General features: G+C 38.4%; 2 protein-coding genes across 2 annotated transcripts in view; one reads left to right on the top strand and one right to left on the bottom strand.

The window, feature by feature from the left end:
• LOC114046058 (olfactory receptor 51E1-like) overlaps positions 1-5,369 on the top strand; it is a 31,313-nt gene extending 25,944 nt beyond the window's left edge. The window contains exon 2 of the mRNA XM_027866279.1: positions 4,368-5,369. Within this exon, the coding sequence (XP_027722080.1) occupies positions 4,410-5,369 (960 nt within the window). The 5' untranslated portion in view covers positions 4,368-4,409. The remainder of the gene's footprint in view (positions 1-4,367) is intronic.
• A 4,867-nt stretch (positions 5,370-10,236) lies between these two features.
• Positions 10,237-11,199, bottom strand: LOC114046081 (olfactory receptor 51I2-like). The gene has a single exon (XM_027866316.1). It carries the CDS (start codon positions 11,197-11,199, stop codon positions 10,237-10,239), a length of 963 nt encoding a protein of 320 aa, XP_027722117.1.
• Between the last annotated feature and the right edge of the window lie 5,627 nt (positions 11,200-16,826).

Raw genomic sequence — 16,826 nt, 5'->3', positions numbered from 1 at the left:
TGCGATATGTATACTTATATATACATATATGTATATACATGTATACTTACATATTCATATATGTATACTTACATATACTAAAAGAGAGAAGGATTCTCAAATACTTGCAGAAGGGAAGCAGAGATGTTGATGGAAATTAGAAAGTGGGGAAAAGGAGTTGGTATGGGTAGCTATGTTGAACTTGAGGCTTTGATAAAACTTACAAGTGAAGATATCCAACAGACTGTTAAGATGTAGGATCAGGGCTCAGGAATGATTAGCGTTGGAGACACAGATTTGGAAATCCTCTGTATAAAAGTGATAGCTGAAACTACAGTAATGGATGAGGTTATTAAGTGAGAAGACAGAAATAAAAAAGAACACAATTTACACTAAAATTTGGTAGGGAATGTTGCCATTTAGGGAGCAACAGTGAGAAGAGCCAGGAAAAGAACCAGAAAAGTAGCCAGAGATAATCTTAAAATCTCAGAGCTAGATAAGCCCAGTGAATCTGCCTTGGTTTTTCAGTCTAACTGACACCTACACAGGAATTCCTTCTATGACATCCCTAAAAAATGCAGTTTTACATGCAAACCTCTAGAGAAAAGGAGCCTTCTATATTCTGAAACAGCCTATTCTATTTTAGGGACACTCTAGTAATTAGAAATGATTTCTTTACATTGAGAGATATGAGCAGAACTATGAGAGCAGTTAAAGGTAGGGAAAAGTCAACAGTGTCAAATGTTTCTAAGAGTTGTAAAAGAGGGTAAAAACCAAAAAAGGACCCAGGATTCAGAGATAAGATCACTGGTAATCTTGGAGGGAGCAGTAGTATAGAATGGCGATGTAGCTGACAGAATGAAAGGGTTTAAGGAGTAAATGTACTATGAGGGAGTAGAGAAATTTGGCATAGCTCAGTGTTTTAAGAAGTGTAATGGGGGAAAGGAAAGAGAAAACAAGCTATAGTGTTGTAGGGAGGTGGTTATTATACGGTCATTTAAGTAGTTATTGTTTTGGGAGACTTGGGAATGTGTGTAGACTGAGAGGAAAGAATAAATTGCAAGAAGATACTACAGATGAAAGACATAGAATGAGTAATGGATGGAGCTATGTCCTAGAGGAAATAGATAAAGATAGGCCCAAGTTATAGGTGGTTTGGGCTGGGGTAGAGTTTTAATTTGGGTTAGATTTAGAGTTAGGTTTGGTATTCTGGAGTAGGTTAGAATTATAATTGTGGTTAGATCCAAGAGCATAGCTAGCGCTGGGTTTCCAGTTAAGATTGTACTTGGGATGAAGATTAGGTCTGGCAGCAGGCTAAGAGATACTTTTAGGTTAAGGATTAGGATTGTATTTATAATTAAGTGTAGCATCAGTGTTAGGTTAAGGACTGCTTTGGGGATGAGGTGGGTATTAAGACTTGAATGAGAATTCCAAATTGTATATTGAGTTTGAGACTAAAAGTAAGATAATAAAATTATAAATTTAGAGCAGAAAAGGATGTTAGATGCCATCAAGTTTATAAATCATTATTTTTACAAATGACGAAACTGAACCACAAAGAAGTTAAATGCTTGTCCAAATTCACACATCTAGAAAGTATTTGAGGCAGGATTTGAACTTGGGTCTTCTTCTCTTCAGTCTCAATACTCTATCCACCACGCTGCCCAGCTATCTGAAATCTAAACTAATGGGCCTGACTGGCCACCCAGTTTTGGTGAGCAGCCCATTGTGACTGGCCTTTCCCTTAAGCTTTTTCTGACTTGATTCTATGTTTGGCTGCCTCATCTATCTTTATCACTTAAAGATTTTAATTATTTTTAAGTTTAGAGCTGAGATTAGGGTTAAATACAAGGATAATATTACATCAGAAATTGAAGTTGGGTTTAGTATGAAGGGTTTTAGATTAGTGTTTAAGTAAGAGTTAGAGTTAGAAACTACCTACCCACATAGATCCTAAAGCAATCCCCCCCAAAATTCATATTCATGGAACATTTTAAGGTTTATAATCCACTTGTTTTATAACAACTTGGCAGATCAATATAGCAAGTAACAGTATCCTCATTTTACGGATGAGGAAACTGAAGTTTAAAGCAGTTAATTGACCTGTCCGGCACACCCAGCTAGGAGCACCATAAATGGCACTTCAACCAAGCACCAGTGTTCTTGTCGACTATGTCACGTTGCTACCCTAAGAAAATGAGAGTGATGATACCTCCGGTCCATAACATTGTGATGGTGGGTTTTTCTATAATACTCCTTAGTTTTCTAGACCCACTGATACAGGAAGTTATTTAGGATTAAGGTTAAATTTAGAGCTAGGATTAGAAAAAAAAAATGAAGATAATGGTTATTACTATTACCATAGGATTAATGTAGGATTTGAAGTGGTGATAATAATTATAATAATATAACATTATAAAGTGTGTAATCAACTCCTTAATTATTTGTTGGTGCTCAGTTGTGTCTAACTCTTTGTGATTTCACTTGGGGTTTTCTTGGCAAAGATATTGGAGTGATTTGCCATTTCCTTCTTCAACTCATTTTATGAATGAGGAACTGAGACAAACAGGGTTAAGTGACTTGTTCAGGATCACATAGATAGTAAGTGTCTGAAGCTAGATTTGAACTCAGGTCCTCCTGACTCCAAGGCCAGTCCTTTATCCACTGCACCACCAACTGTCCCCCGTTCCACAAGTACTTTGGCAAAAAAAAAATGGGTAGAGGTATCTTTTCATATCTTTTCTTTGGGGCCAACCTTGTTCTTTAGAATTTTGCACATTCATTCTCTATTATTTTGTTGTTGTTCTTTTCATTTACATAGCTAGAGTCATTGTGTATATCATTTTCTTGGCTTTGCCTACTTCATTTTGTATCAGATAAGGTAAATCTTTCTTTGTTTCTCTGAATTCATTATATTCATCATTTCTTACATCACAGCAATTTTCTATTACATTTGTGTACCCCATTTGTTTTTTAGCCATTACCAAACAGATGGACATCTGATTTGTTTTTTGTTCTTTAATGTTATTTTTTTTAAGTGCTGCTATATTTTATATACATAGAGCCTTTATATTTATAAATGACTTCCTTTAGGTATATATCTAGCAGTGGAATCTCTAGGTCAAAGAGTATGAGCTTCATTTGTATATTTCCAAAACACTGTCCAAAATGATAAAATCTTAAAATTCATAAAACATTTTCCTTAAAACAACACTGTCAGTTAACAAAAATATTGCACTACTCATTCCACTGATTCAGAGACAGTCTCATAGAAGTTGTGGTTTGTTCAGGTCAACTTGGTAAGATATAAGTCCACACTAATATACAATCAATATATGCCTATGACCATGTAAGTTCAATCATGTAATCATGTAATGAATGTTCTGATTTGCATTGAGTTTGGTTTGTTAAGAAAGTGATAAAATGAGGATGAAGTTCATTAAAGTTCAGTATTATAGCTAAGCTCTCAGTCATATCACAACTGTCTTTTGGATAAGATTATAACTCTTACTATGACTAGGTGGGGCAGTAGATAGAGTGCCAGGCCTGAAGTCAGGAAGACTCATCTTTATGAGTTCAAATCTTGCCTCAGGCACTTATTAGCTGTATGTTCCTGGGCAAGTCATTTAACCCTGTTTTCCTCAGTTCGTTATCTGTAAAATGAGTTGGAGAGGTGTGAGGGATTGTCTGATGTTGGCTGTGCCACATGGGGGTGGGATGGCAAGGAGGAGGGGCTAGGAAGGTATATAAGGGGGGTAGGGATTGGAGCTTTTTTTCTTGCTCCTGCTCATTTGTTCCTGCTCTTGCTTTCCTGCTTGGCCTTGCTGTGATGGTCTCTGAGTAAAGTTCGAGTGCTTGTACCTCCTGATCTTCTCGTCTCTATGTTTATCCGGGTGGGCTCCGAAGACTGGTAGGTGTGACCCTGGCAGCCTGCTCCTGTTAGGAGGAGAGTGCACGGTGCAGCCGGCACAGAGAGGAAAATGGCAAACCATTCCAATATCTTTGCCAAGAAAACCTCAAATTGGGTCACAAAAAGTCAGACACAACTAAAACAGCAACAACAACATAACTCCTATTACGTTTGAGGTTTTGTTTTCTTCTTATTGATTCTAATATGGAGTTCAACTAGCTTGAGATTAAAATTAGGCTAGAGTTCTAACTAGCAGTGAACTCAGAGATAGGATAAAGTTTAAGGGTGGCCTCAAAATTGGAATGGGATGCCAGTTGTGGCTAGGTTAGTTTGGGACTAAGTTTATAATTCTGATTTGTCTTGAGTTCAGAGTTTGGGTCAGGGAATTGGACAACTATCCAATCAGATTGGGATCAGGATTAGTTTGAGATTTCAAAGTCTCTGACAATAAGCCTAATTTATTAACTTTGTATTCTAGATTTCCCTGGATTGGCCTTGACCCTGACCTGCCACCGTCATCATGTTATTTCCCAATGGTAATGAAACAAGCGCCACCTATTTTATCCTAATTGGTCTCCCAGGTATAGAGGCAGCTCAGTTTTGGCTGGCCTTTCCCCTGTGTTTTCTGTACCTCGTTGCTGTACTGGGCAACCTCACCATCATTTACATCATAAAAACAGAGCGGAGTCTACATGAGCCGATGTACCTTTTCCTATGCATGCTCTCTACAACGGATATCCTTATCTCTACTTCCTCCATGCCCAAGATGTTGGCTATCTTCTGGTTCAATGCCACCACCATCAAGTTTGATGCTTGCTTAGTACAGATGTTTGCTATCCATTCCCTTTCTGGCATGGAGTCCACTGTCCTCTTGGCCATGGCCTTTGATCGCTATGTGGCTATTTGCCACCCTTTGCGCCATGCTGCTGTGTTCACTTCACCTCGTATTTCCAAGATTGGCTTGGCAGCTGTGATTCGAGGGGCGGTCCTCATGGCCCCATTGCCCATCTTCATCAAGCGCCTCCCCTTTTGCCATTCTAACATCCTTTCCCATTCCTACTGCCTTCATCAGGATGTCATGAAACTAGCATGTGCTGACATCCATATTAATGTGATCTATGGCCTCATTGTTATAATCACTGCCATTGGTCTAGATTCAGTGCTCATATCCCTCTCATACTTACTCATCCTCAAGACTGTGTTAGGCCTGACCCGGGAGGCCCAGTCAAAGGCCTTCAGCACCTGTGTTTCCCATGTCTGTGCAGTCTTTATCTTTTTTGTTCCCTTCATTGGCCTGTCTATGGTACACCGCTTTGGTAAGAGGACTGGCTCTAACTTACACATTATCATGGCCAACGTGTACCTGATAGTACCGCCTGTGCTAAACCCTATTGTCTATGGTGTGAAGACTAAGCAGATCCGCCAGCGAATTATACATCATTTTCGCTCAGCCTCAGGTTCCTCAGACCTGGAAGCCTAGGTCCTCTAACCATTTTTCCATTCCAAGGCAGGTATAACCTTCAGAACTGGATAGACATATTGGAACAGCATTTATTTGTCCTTTCCATTCCCTATTAAGAATAAAGCTCTTGCAAAGTTTACATTTAATGTGGGCAAGAAAGACACAAACCAAACACTTTATCATTTCCAGAGCATTTTTATATATTTTATGCCATTTGTTTTTTTCCAACTCTGTGAGTTTAGCAGGGTAGGTATTAATATTCTAATTTTCCTGACACATATCCTTAAGTCAGAGAATATAAATAACTTGGTCAAAGTCATGCAATGACTCAATGACAAAGGAGAGTCTAGAACCCACATCTCTTGGCTTCCAATCAAATGTTCTTTCTACCATTCCATATGCAAAGTGATGTATCTGTGTACTTTTTGGGTACTGTTCTCAAGAGATTAAGAAAAGTTGCCTTTATCTGCTTACAATCACTTGAAAATTGTGTTTCCTAGTCTTTCCTATGTTGGGGATGGGGGACGACTTGATATTTAAAACCTTTAATAGTCTGACCCAAATCTGTCTTTCTAGGATTATTTCATATCACTTCCTCTCATAGCTTCTACATTCAAGTCAAACTGCCCTACTTTATATTCTCTAAACTCACCAAATAATCTCCCACCTCCACACCTTTCCATGTCTTCATTTCCAACATGGCTGCACTCCTCTGGACTTCTCCATAATGTTTGCCCTCCATGACCTCACTTTACCCTTTGCTTTTTAGTTTCCTTTTATGTCTTGCTTTCCTTGTTCCCCATTAGATTTTAATCACCTTAAGGGAAAGAAAGGCTTTTCTTTTGCATAGCTGTATTTCAATCACTTACCATAGTGCCTGGCACATACATTTCCAGTCATTTAAAATCAATTATTTAATGTATTTTCAATAAATGAGGCTGTTCCTCAAAACAAAAATAAATGATGCTCTTCCTCAAAACAAAACCTCATCTTTTGATGTCAAAAATTTCTAGTGATGCTAAATAATTGTGTATCATGGTATACTACAAACTCTGAAAAATCAAAAGTGCCCTTGATCTAAGAGATTCATGTAGGTGTAGGTAAGCTGTTGCTGCATGTTACCAATGATGAGTTGTGTATAATAATAAGGATAAAATATGCTAACCCAGAAATGTATGATTAGAAAAGGAGATGAGTCAGTCATGTGATACAAGTGAGGCAGAGTTGATGAATAATCCAAGTGTTGCACTGGTACCCACAAAAATGTCAAAAGACCTAAATCAAGATTTTCAGTATATTGGTGGATCTACTTTGGAAATTTTATGGGAAGACATGGACAAGAATCACAAAGAATGAAAAGGGGTAGTAGGGTTATGATCTCACCTGTTGGAGGGAATAATCATATTGAGGTGCTCATGAGACCATTAGAATACTGAAGAGATATAGTGATCAATTCTATTAAAATTTTAAAAGGACGCAGTTTAAAAAAACTTAGTATTTTGGGTCCCAATATATTTAATAGTAGAAACATCTAAAGCTTTATTTACACAGTTCACACAAATAATTATTGTTCATTTTAATAGCTCTTAAGTTATTGAAGGATTTTCAAAGTTATGAAATGCAACTGATTATATTGTTACAAAAATGAGCTCTTCTAAATGATGGACTTCCTTTCATCAGTATTTCAGCCACAACAATAATCAAGTCTGGTATTAATCCACTAAACAACAAAGCCACTTGAAAAAAAAACATAACCATCATTGCAGTTTTGTGTCCCATCATTATCCTTCATACTGTCATCATAATTATATAGGATATGGCAATTTAAATCCCTTTCATATATGTGACCATTTATACATAGGTTAATGTGATCATGAATCCATTGAAGTACTCACAAAGTAATCATAATAATTGTTCATGGTAGGCAAATCCCAGTTAACCTTTTAGGAAATTTAGGCTCAATGAAATGAAGGAACTTGCCCCAGTTAATTTATTGCCCACAATAAATGATTGTGTTAGACCTTGGTCTTCTGATCCCTAGTCGTGTGTTTTCTTGCAGTAGCACATCAGCTTCACAGTCAACACTGAAATCATCTCTATCATTAACTTCATATTGCCATTGTCACTATCATGATCACAAAGTATTAAACACCTAATTGAACTGAATTTAGATTGAGCATTATACCTGGTTGCCTGCTCTGACGGCACATTGATACAGATGTTCATGGACAAAACATACAAATATTAAAAGATAAATATTAGACCTAGACATGTGTGAATGCTCAGGTATTTAACTCTTCAATTAGTGAGGAGCATATTTTCTTGGAGATCAAGAAGATAGAGGGAAGTAAGAAAGTGAATGGGAATCCTACTGCTGGACTTGGAAATACAAAGGTTTTCTTGACTTATAGGAACCTATGTTGGTTACTTAGGACATGGAGGAGGGACAAGAATAAGCATTTAATAAGTGCCTACTATGTGCCAGGCATTGTGCTAAGTGCCTTACAAATATTATCTTATTTGATCCTAACAATAACCCTTTGAGGTAGGTGTTTTTTTTAATCTCCATTATGCAGTTGTGGAAACTGAAGCAAATAGAGATTAAGTGATATGCTCAGGGTTACATAGCTAGTATGTATCTAAGGATGGATTTGAACTTCCTGATTCCAGGCCCAGCATCCTATCCACTGTACCATTAGAACTGTGATTTTATTGGTATAGAGAATTACCAGGTCAGAAAATTTCTTCACCTGATGTAGGTCAGCATCTTCCTACAACTTAGAGTCTTGGCAATTTGCTTAGAGCTCTGAGAAGTTAAATGAATTTTTCCAGGGCCATACATCCTGTTTGTATCAGAAGCAGAACTTTAACTCAGGTCTTTCTGGCTCCAAGGCCAGCTCTCTACAACATTGCCTCTACTTAACTAGTGAAAATAACAACCCATATTTGTAAATTCTTTGTGTATAAAGCAAATCAATATGGTACCTCATTTGACTCCCACAATAGCCCAGTGAGATATATGGGATACATAAGAAAATGAGTATCTGTGAATTTTGGGGGTGAACTTGGTGATAAATTGGGTCAGGATATCATAACTCTTGACTGCCAGAAAACCATCTTTCTCACAGGCTCTTCAAAGAGACCGGGAAAAGACTCAAAAGGCCATGTCAGAAATAAAGCTATTCATGATACAAAACCATAATTGACCAAGCTCTTTGTTGTTTTCTGTGTTCGACCCTTTTGGTAGCTTGCTGAATAGCAGAGAACAAGAGACTCTCAGGGGTAAACACAGGGAAACCAGACCCTTCAGGACCAAAGTGCTCTATCACAGAGCAGTCTTTTGCTTTCCTGCCTTTTCTCTTTTCAAAGTAGTCACTTCTGCAGCCACAATGAAAGAGATGATTTAAGAAGACAAGCTTTCATTTGTTGTCTGTAGGCAGCACTAGTTAAGTAGAGGAAATGTTTTAGAGAGTTGGCCATGAGCCAGGAGACCTGAGTGGAAAGCACATTAGAGTTATTGGCAACAGCTGTTACATTTCTGCTCTCACATTCAGTTCATCTGCCATGCCTCCCTAACTTCAATAACAGGCCTAATGAATCTATGTTGGGTATGAGTTTAACTTTAGCATTAGATTATTAGCTCCCTAAGGACAGGGGCTATCTTTTGCCTCTTTTTGTATCCCCAATGCTTAGCACAATGCCTGACAGATAATAGGCACTTAATAAATGTTTGACTAATCGATTGATAGCATGCTAATTATAACACTATGTGCTAACCAGGACCCATGGAATTATTAGTTTATTGATTGGGATCATGATGATGAATTACAAGCCTGAGAGTGGGCTAAGCTTGTCACACTTAAAGTTAGGAAGCTCCTAAAACCTGAATGTAGTGACATTGGAAAGAGATATCATTACAGACTGGGAACAAGGAATAAGAGAACTGTGGGTTAACTCTAGCATCCTGAAGAGGTCATGCTGAACAGTATTAGAATAAAAGACTGGGCTCTACAACATGACCTAGAGGAAATTTTCACTGGGTGAGTAATTAGCACTTTAATTCCAAACATTTTTAAAGAGGTTATAAACTTAATTTTTCTTCCCCTTATAAATAATAAAACCTATGCTCAAATCCTTCAGTTGACTTGAATATGGAATGGGAAAGGGGTACAGATGCTTCATGTCTGAGTCAAACAGTAGTGGCAGCATATACTAAGGAATTAGTAGGAGTATAAAGTACAAGTGGGGTTTTCAGCCCAAAAGTAATCAGATGTTGGTCCTTATAAAAGTGTCACACACAAGTCTATATGTGATTTGCCCTGAGATTATACTGGTTATGGTGACCAGGAAGGCCCCTGTCTTTTATTTTTATACTTATGGCATATTATTAACTATGTTTTATCAATGAGGGAATTTTGGCCAAGGGAGATCAAGTGCCTTACTGAAGGTTACATAGTTAATAAATGTCAGAGCAGATTCTTGGTCAGCCTTCAAGACTAAGACTCTTTTCATTATGCTCCCTCTTTATTTCATAATTTTGGGCTTCAGTTTACTTTATGCTGGAAGATAATGACTCCATTGAACCATTAGCTGGGCTTATGTCCTGTCTCATTCATTAAATTGGGATTACAGAATCATAAATGAAGAGCTAAAAGGGAACTCAGAGACCATCTAGTTGAATCTCTTAGAGATGCCTAAAGGTTGGAATTATATCTCTACCATCAGATTTTGAGCCTCTCCCTCTGTGTTTTTCCCTCTAGTCAAAGGCTGAAAAAGCTTTTTCTATTCATGGTGCTAAGTGTCATCCCATTGAACCCACTCTACCACCACCACCACCACCACCACTGAAGGATCTTTAGGATCCTTTAACTATTCCCTGGTCAAATCACCCCTGGTCCTTTCTGCTTAGCATTTTGAGCAGCCCCTCCCGGATGTGCTTAGACTTGACACTGTAGATGATGGGATTGAGAACAGGGGGCACAATCAAATAGACATAGGCAACAAGGGCATGTACAATGGGAGGTGCCTGCCTACCAAAGCGGTGGATCATGGACACTCCAATTACTGGGATATAGAAGACCAAAACAGCCAGAATGTGTGAAACACAAGTGTTGAGGGCCCGGATTCGTTCTCTAGGAGAAGCCAAACCCCTCACTGTATGTAAGATGAGTTCATAGGAGAGAACAATTAGCAAGGAATCAATACCCACTGTGGACAGCACTGCAGAGAGTCCATATAGGATATTGACAGTGATGTCAGCACAGGCCTGTTTCATAACATCTGCATGGAAACAAAATGAATGGGACAGAAGAATTTTTCTAGGACCGAAGTTTAGCCTCTTGAGCAAGAAGGGAACAGGAAAGAGTGAGACAGTGGCACGAGCCACAATAGCCATTCCAATCCTGCCAATGACACTGTTGGTAAGGACAGAGGCATAGCGCAGTGGGTTAGAGATGGCCACAAAGCGATCAAAGGACGTGGTCAGAAGCACTGAAGATTCCATAATAGAAAAGGAATGGAGGAAAAACATCTGGATCAAACAGGCATCAAAGGCTATATGGCGATAGTTAAACCAGAGAACAGACGAGGTTGTGGGAAGTGTGCACATAGTAAGACCCAGATCAGTGAAAGCCAACATGGAAAGGAAGTAATACATGGGCTGGTGCAGACTGGGAGTTCTCCTCACAGCTAGCAGGATCAGGCAGTTGCCTGTGAGAGCCACAGTGTAAACAGAGGAGAAAGGGTTGGAGATCCATCCATGCAAAGCTTCCAGACCTGGAATGCCAATCAGCAGGAAAGCAGCTGGCTGAAAGAAGGAGTTGTTGTCATGGGATTGGGAAAGGGACATCCTTGGAGTTCAGGAGCAGACTCTTAAAAGATCGCACTTCCTCAGTCTGTCCAGACAGACCTAGAGAAGAGATAAAATAAAAGTCTACTTTTTTTTTTCTTCCATGGGGATGTAGAAAGGACCCAAGATATGTTCCTCAGACTCCAGATATTGGAACGTGGACCTCCTTTGAGTTATAAGACAGTATTTAGGGACCTCTCAATAGCTATCCTCATCATTCCTCTTGGAATTATTATTTGGAACTCATTCCATTTGTAGGTGCCCTAAGCTAGATTACAAACTAACAAACACAAATGTTTCAAGATAGAATTTGATAAATTTGAGAATGAAAGAAGTCTGATGGTTTCCCTAAGAGAAACTTACAGATTTTAGTCAACTTCAGCTTTTAGAAGGCCACATCAGAGAAGGAAGCCATGGTTTAGAACAAGCTAGCTTAGAGCCCTTGCCAGACCTAGAGTTTTTGGTTAGGCACTAGGGAGACAGAATTTTGAGTCTGATTGGAGTTGGGGGGTAGGGGAGCAATTGCTTCTAGTGGGCTTCAACCCATGGTTTGGGTATTACAGTAAAAAGACTTCTGAGACTATGAGGCTTCATTTTCTTCTTGCTATTATTGGGCTTAGGGTGGCTTTGAGGAGAAGAGTACTCCTCAGGTAATAATAACTCACGTTTATATAACACTTAAGGTTTGCAGAGTGTTTTTTATGCATTATCTCATTTGATTCTGAGGACCTTCTAATAAAGAGACATCATCTTTGTGGCCTTTTTACAGATGAGGAAACTGAGAAATTAAGTAAATTGCACGGGGTCACATAGATAGTAAATCTTTGAGGTGAGAATCGAATGCAAGTCTTCCTAATTCCAATTCTAGTGTTCTACTCAATGTTTCACACTTCCTTTTAGGAGACAGGGTATAGACCTTCTTTTCCTCCATCTCCTTTCCTTGGCTTGTCCCTCCCGAATGATATGATATCTCATGTACTAGCAGGGATCAATAACTTATGGAGTCATTTTAAAAATGGACTTAATAGGAAAGCAAGATACACAGTAACTGTAACAATACAGATAGAAAGAATGATAACCATAAAGCAATGAAATGAAGTGCTATAAGAATGATACAGAGTAAGTTTGGCTCCAAAGAAGAGATACTTTCCCTGTTCCTTTACAGAAATGGGTGTCCATAGATGTAGAACAGTATATATGTTAGATTTTTTTTCTGATGGGGTAATTTGTTTTGATGGAAATTTTTACTTCTTAATCCCTTTTCTTTAAGAAAAAAAATATTCTTTATAAGGATTGACTCTTTCTTTTCTTTTCTTTTTTGGTGAGGCAATCGGGGTTAAGTGACTTGCCTAGGGTCACACAGCTGGTGAGTATCATGTGTCTCAGGCCGGACCTACTCAGGTCCTCCTGACTCCTATCCCCTGCTCTATCCACTGCACCACCTAGCTGCCCCAGGAATGACTCTTAAGGGGAATGAGGAAGGAGTGGAAGAGATACAGAGGGGAATACAACTTTGATGTAAGGACAAAAGATACCAGTAAAATTTATTTCTTTAAAGAGAAATATGTGCCTTTATCTATCTTTGGATTCCTTCTCTGCAAGGTTTCTCACATTTGTTCTTCTCTCCTCTCCCCACAATGTACTCTAGTTCAGGATGCTTGCCTTTTGGCTGGAATATATGACAAATTTAATCTTCCAATCCATCATGCTAATCTTCTGGACATTTCTATGTTCACAAAAAAATCAAAGGCATCAGATTGACAATAAAACAAATAAATGCCAAAGCTTTATCCTGGGATTTTAGATCCCCTATAATCTAATAGTTTTGTTCAGTTTCTCTAGCTTCCTCATTTTATTTCCTAGCAACATGTAATATGTATTAAGCACCTACTAAACACAGAGCATTCAGCTAGCTCTGAGGGGATACAAAAATGGAAAATGATACAATACTTGACTTCAAAGTGCTTACATCCTAACTCCTTGTATGTTTGGTTTCTGCACTTTTGGCCATGAAAGTCCTTAAACTTTTATTCCACTCTTATTGTGATCTATCTTACCTTCATACCAGTGGTTCCTTAAATGTGCAGCTATCCTTTTCGCATAGTTATCAACCTAGGACTCTGCTTATAGACAAGGAGAATCAGTCCCCAGATTGGGGAATGTCCTAATGTCTTATTTTTCCCTATTCCTGTACCTCCCCAGACACCAAGGCTAGGTTGAAAAATGTCTTCAAGCCCAGCCAAGCCTTAATTCTCAATGTGAATCCTGGGACCTGAATCTTTGTATGACCTAAAATTTTTCACCCATAATTTCAATTCACTCTCCAGCTCAAACTGGACTTTACTGTACCTTACAAAGGGCAGGTAATTTAAAGGGGCAGTTTCTCCCTCCCCCCTCCACTTTCTCTTTCTATCTTCTCCTCACTATATTGGGTAGAGAGAAATAACCTGAAAAGAGCAAGTCTGTGAGGGAGACCCTGGGTGATTTATATTAAATAATTATTATAATTTTATTATAGTCATATCAATCAAAAGTTATCTTAATTTCAGAATGTATATATATTGAATTGCTACCTAGTCCAGTTTTGTATTTAAGCAGAGTCATCTTCCCCACCTGAATGTAGCCTTGGACAATTCACATAACCCCTTTGACTCTGCTTTTTCATCTATAAAATGGCTTGCTAATAATAATTACCTACCCAGATAATTGTGAAGATTCAATGAGAAAGCAGATATGAGAGTGCCATACAAAATTTATCTCTTTGTATGGTATTATAACTTGTCATTAATATTGGTATAACTCTCCTCCTCATTTCTTCCTCTTCCTGCTTGGATTCACCCTCCAGCTTCATAGTCACAGTGAGTCAGAGGTAGATATGAAGTAGAGTGAAGAGGAGATGAGAAGGTAGAGCAAAACTGGGTGAAAGAGAAGGAAGATGGAATATGAGGGGATAAATAATTGGTAGGACACCATTACCCTTGGTCCAAGGTAGACAAGAAATAGATATTTTTAAAAGACTATATCTCTTCCTTTCTTCCTCTGCTTCTACCAGAAAAGAGACATTTCATCCTATTCATTTCTACCAGTCAAGATAAGCAGGACTACTGGAGAGAGGGAGTCATATCTGGCAGGTCGGGAAGGGAAGGGACCATAAGGAAAGAAGATGAGTCTTGTGCTCAGAGTGAGAGAAAATGTATAGGAATAAAGCAAGAAATAAAGAGAAAAAAAAGCTTCAACTTTTAGGGAAAAAAGATGCCAATTTAGCAAAAGAGACTTCTTGGGGAAAGAGCCATGAGCACCCTACATAAAGAAAAACTGTTCAAAGAGATAGTCTTCCAGAGTGACAATGGACAGTCAGAACTATCTCTAAGGCTGAATTTTAAAACTATCCTACTTAGGTACCTACACCGTCCTACAGACTCAATCAGGAATATCTCTTTTTAAAAACATGTTCTCATTCTGAGCCAACCCTTCTGAAAGACAGTGCATATATTGTAGGAAGGCAGATGTTTTTAGGCTGCTTCTGGTAATACTTACCGAGATCCCCTTGTTTGCTCCCATTTATTTGTCCATTCTGTTTCACTTCAATTTCTTCCCCTAAGCAGAAGCAAAGTAACAAAGAAAAGTTATTGCTCATACAGCCATGGGAATCTCCAGCTCCAAAGACTTGAGTACTATGAGATTTTGGGCAAGTTATTTACTATAATCCCTGGTCCTATATTTACTTTTCTATAAAATGATGGTACTGGACTAGATGAGCTCTAAAATACTTTCTAGATCTAAAATTACTGGAATGTGATATTTTAGTCTCCCTTGAAAAGACCTGGTACTTAAAGTCAGAGGGATTGGCTCATTAACTGCCCCTTTTCCTCACAATTTACATATATATTCTATTTCCTGTCAAGAGCTCTCTTCAGCTTGAAGAGGCCATGACTATGGAAAAATGAGCAAAACTTATTGATCAGTCGTGCTATTTGTTGCCTAAAGGAGACATGATTATGCAATGGAGAGATCACTAAATTAGGAGTTAGGAAATCTTGGTTAAAATCCTGACTGTATTTTTTCTTTATCATACATTGGACAGATGCAAATAGGATCTCAGTTTCCCCACTTGCAAAATGAAAGTGTTGGGCCAGACAATCTGTGAGCTCCCTTCAAACTCTGATATACTATGACTCCACAGTTTTGAGGCAAGAGCTGAGAAGTATGAGTTAACTGAGAAGTATGAGTTAGATAGTCCTAAAATGCTTCTCATGGAAGGGAAACTGAGAAACCATTTTATCTATCCCTGGGCCACGGGACACCCCCAACAGACCCGTTTTAACCTCCAGTGTGTGTGTGCATTTCCTTACTACAGTCATAGTTTCATATCATTCTGGGTCATCCCTTATGAAAGGCAGTCCTTGAATTTTAGGGAGGCAGCCATGTCTAGCCCATTTTCTATTATATATTGCTATGTATTATCTACTTTTCACCTCATTTACTCATATCTCCTGCCCATTTCACTTTCTATCAACTCCTCCAAAATTAAGGGCTAGAGAAAAAAGAAAACCTCAAATCTGAAATAGCTTCTTTTTACAAACATCTATAGGTAGGGTTGAAGGTACCACTTTCCACACAATTTTCTTTGGAGGACTATTGTCTAAGTTCAATTTATAGAGATAGATAACTTTATCTTATCTAACTATTTCTAAATATCTAACATATATCTGTAAGATAGAGTTATAGTTAACTCTATCTTAGGTCAGGTCCTAGCCCATGGCCACTAACCTCAGCTTTCACATAATGGTTAGATGCTGCTGTTCATTCTGCCTTATCCAGTCACTTGCACAACCAGAAGTCACCCTTGCTGATCTCTTATACCTCTGCGGAAGAAAGCTCACCTAGAAACTGCAATCTCCTAGAGAACACAGAAAGCTGGGCTACAAGTCTCAGAGTAGGGTAGGGTCTCAGAGGAAATCCACTTTGTTTGGCTGAGTCCTTTTGTGATGGACTTTTTAGGTGGGGCCTAGGGTGGGATAGGACTGCCAGGGGAATTCTGGGGACTGCTTAAGTGCTAAGGTGGTAAAAAAAAAAAAAAAAGAGGGAGAAAATAAGAGAAGAGAAAGACTAAGAAAGGAGAGAATGAAGGGGAAAACAAAAAAGGGAGGATAAAAGGAGGAGGGAGGAAAATAGGAAGTTATAATACTTAGGAAGAGATGAGGTTAAAGAGGAATAGAAATCAATGGGACACTGGTACAAATGTATAAGACTAAAAGTCATTCCCCAAATGGATAAGGAATCAAAGAAGCAGTTCTCAAAAGAATTGAAAACTACTAAGAACTATATGAAATATTGTTCCAGATCACAAATGATATAAGAAATGAAAATCAAAACAATTGTAATAGTTCTCTTCATACCCAGTTTGGGAAAGATGAAAATAATTTCAGTGTTGAAGGGGTTGAGGAAGAAGAGGAAGACTAATACCCTGTTGGTGAAGCTGTGAATTGGTGTAACCATTCTAGAAAGCAATTTGGAATTTTGCTAAGAAAAATTTCCATATTCTTTGACCCAGAGTTTTTATCTATCCATCTATCTATCTATCTATCTATCTATCTATCTATCTATCTATCTATCTATCTATCTAT

Source organism: Vombatus ursinus, unplaced genomic scaffold (assembly GCF_900497805.2).
Source record: "Vombatus ursinus unplaced genomic scaffold, bare-nosed wombat genome assembly UNPS02014780.1, whole genome shotgun sequence".
In the NCBI taxonomy this organism is placed as follows: Eukaryota; Metazoa; Chordata; class Mammalia; order Diprotodontia; family Vombatidae; genus Vombatus; species Vombatus ursinus.
The sequence above is the reverse complement of the archived record's forward strand: the minus strand, read 5'-3'. Positions and strand labels throughout refer to the sequence as shown.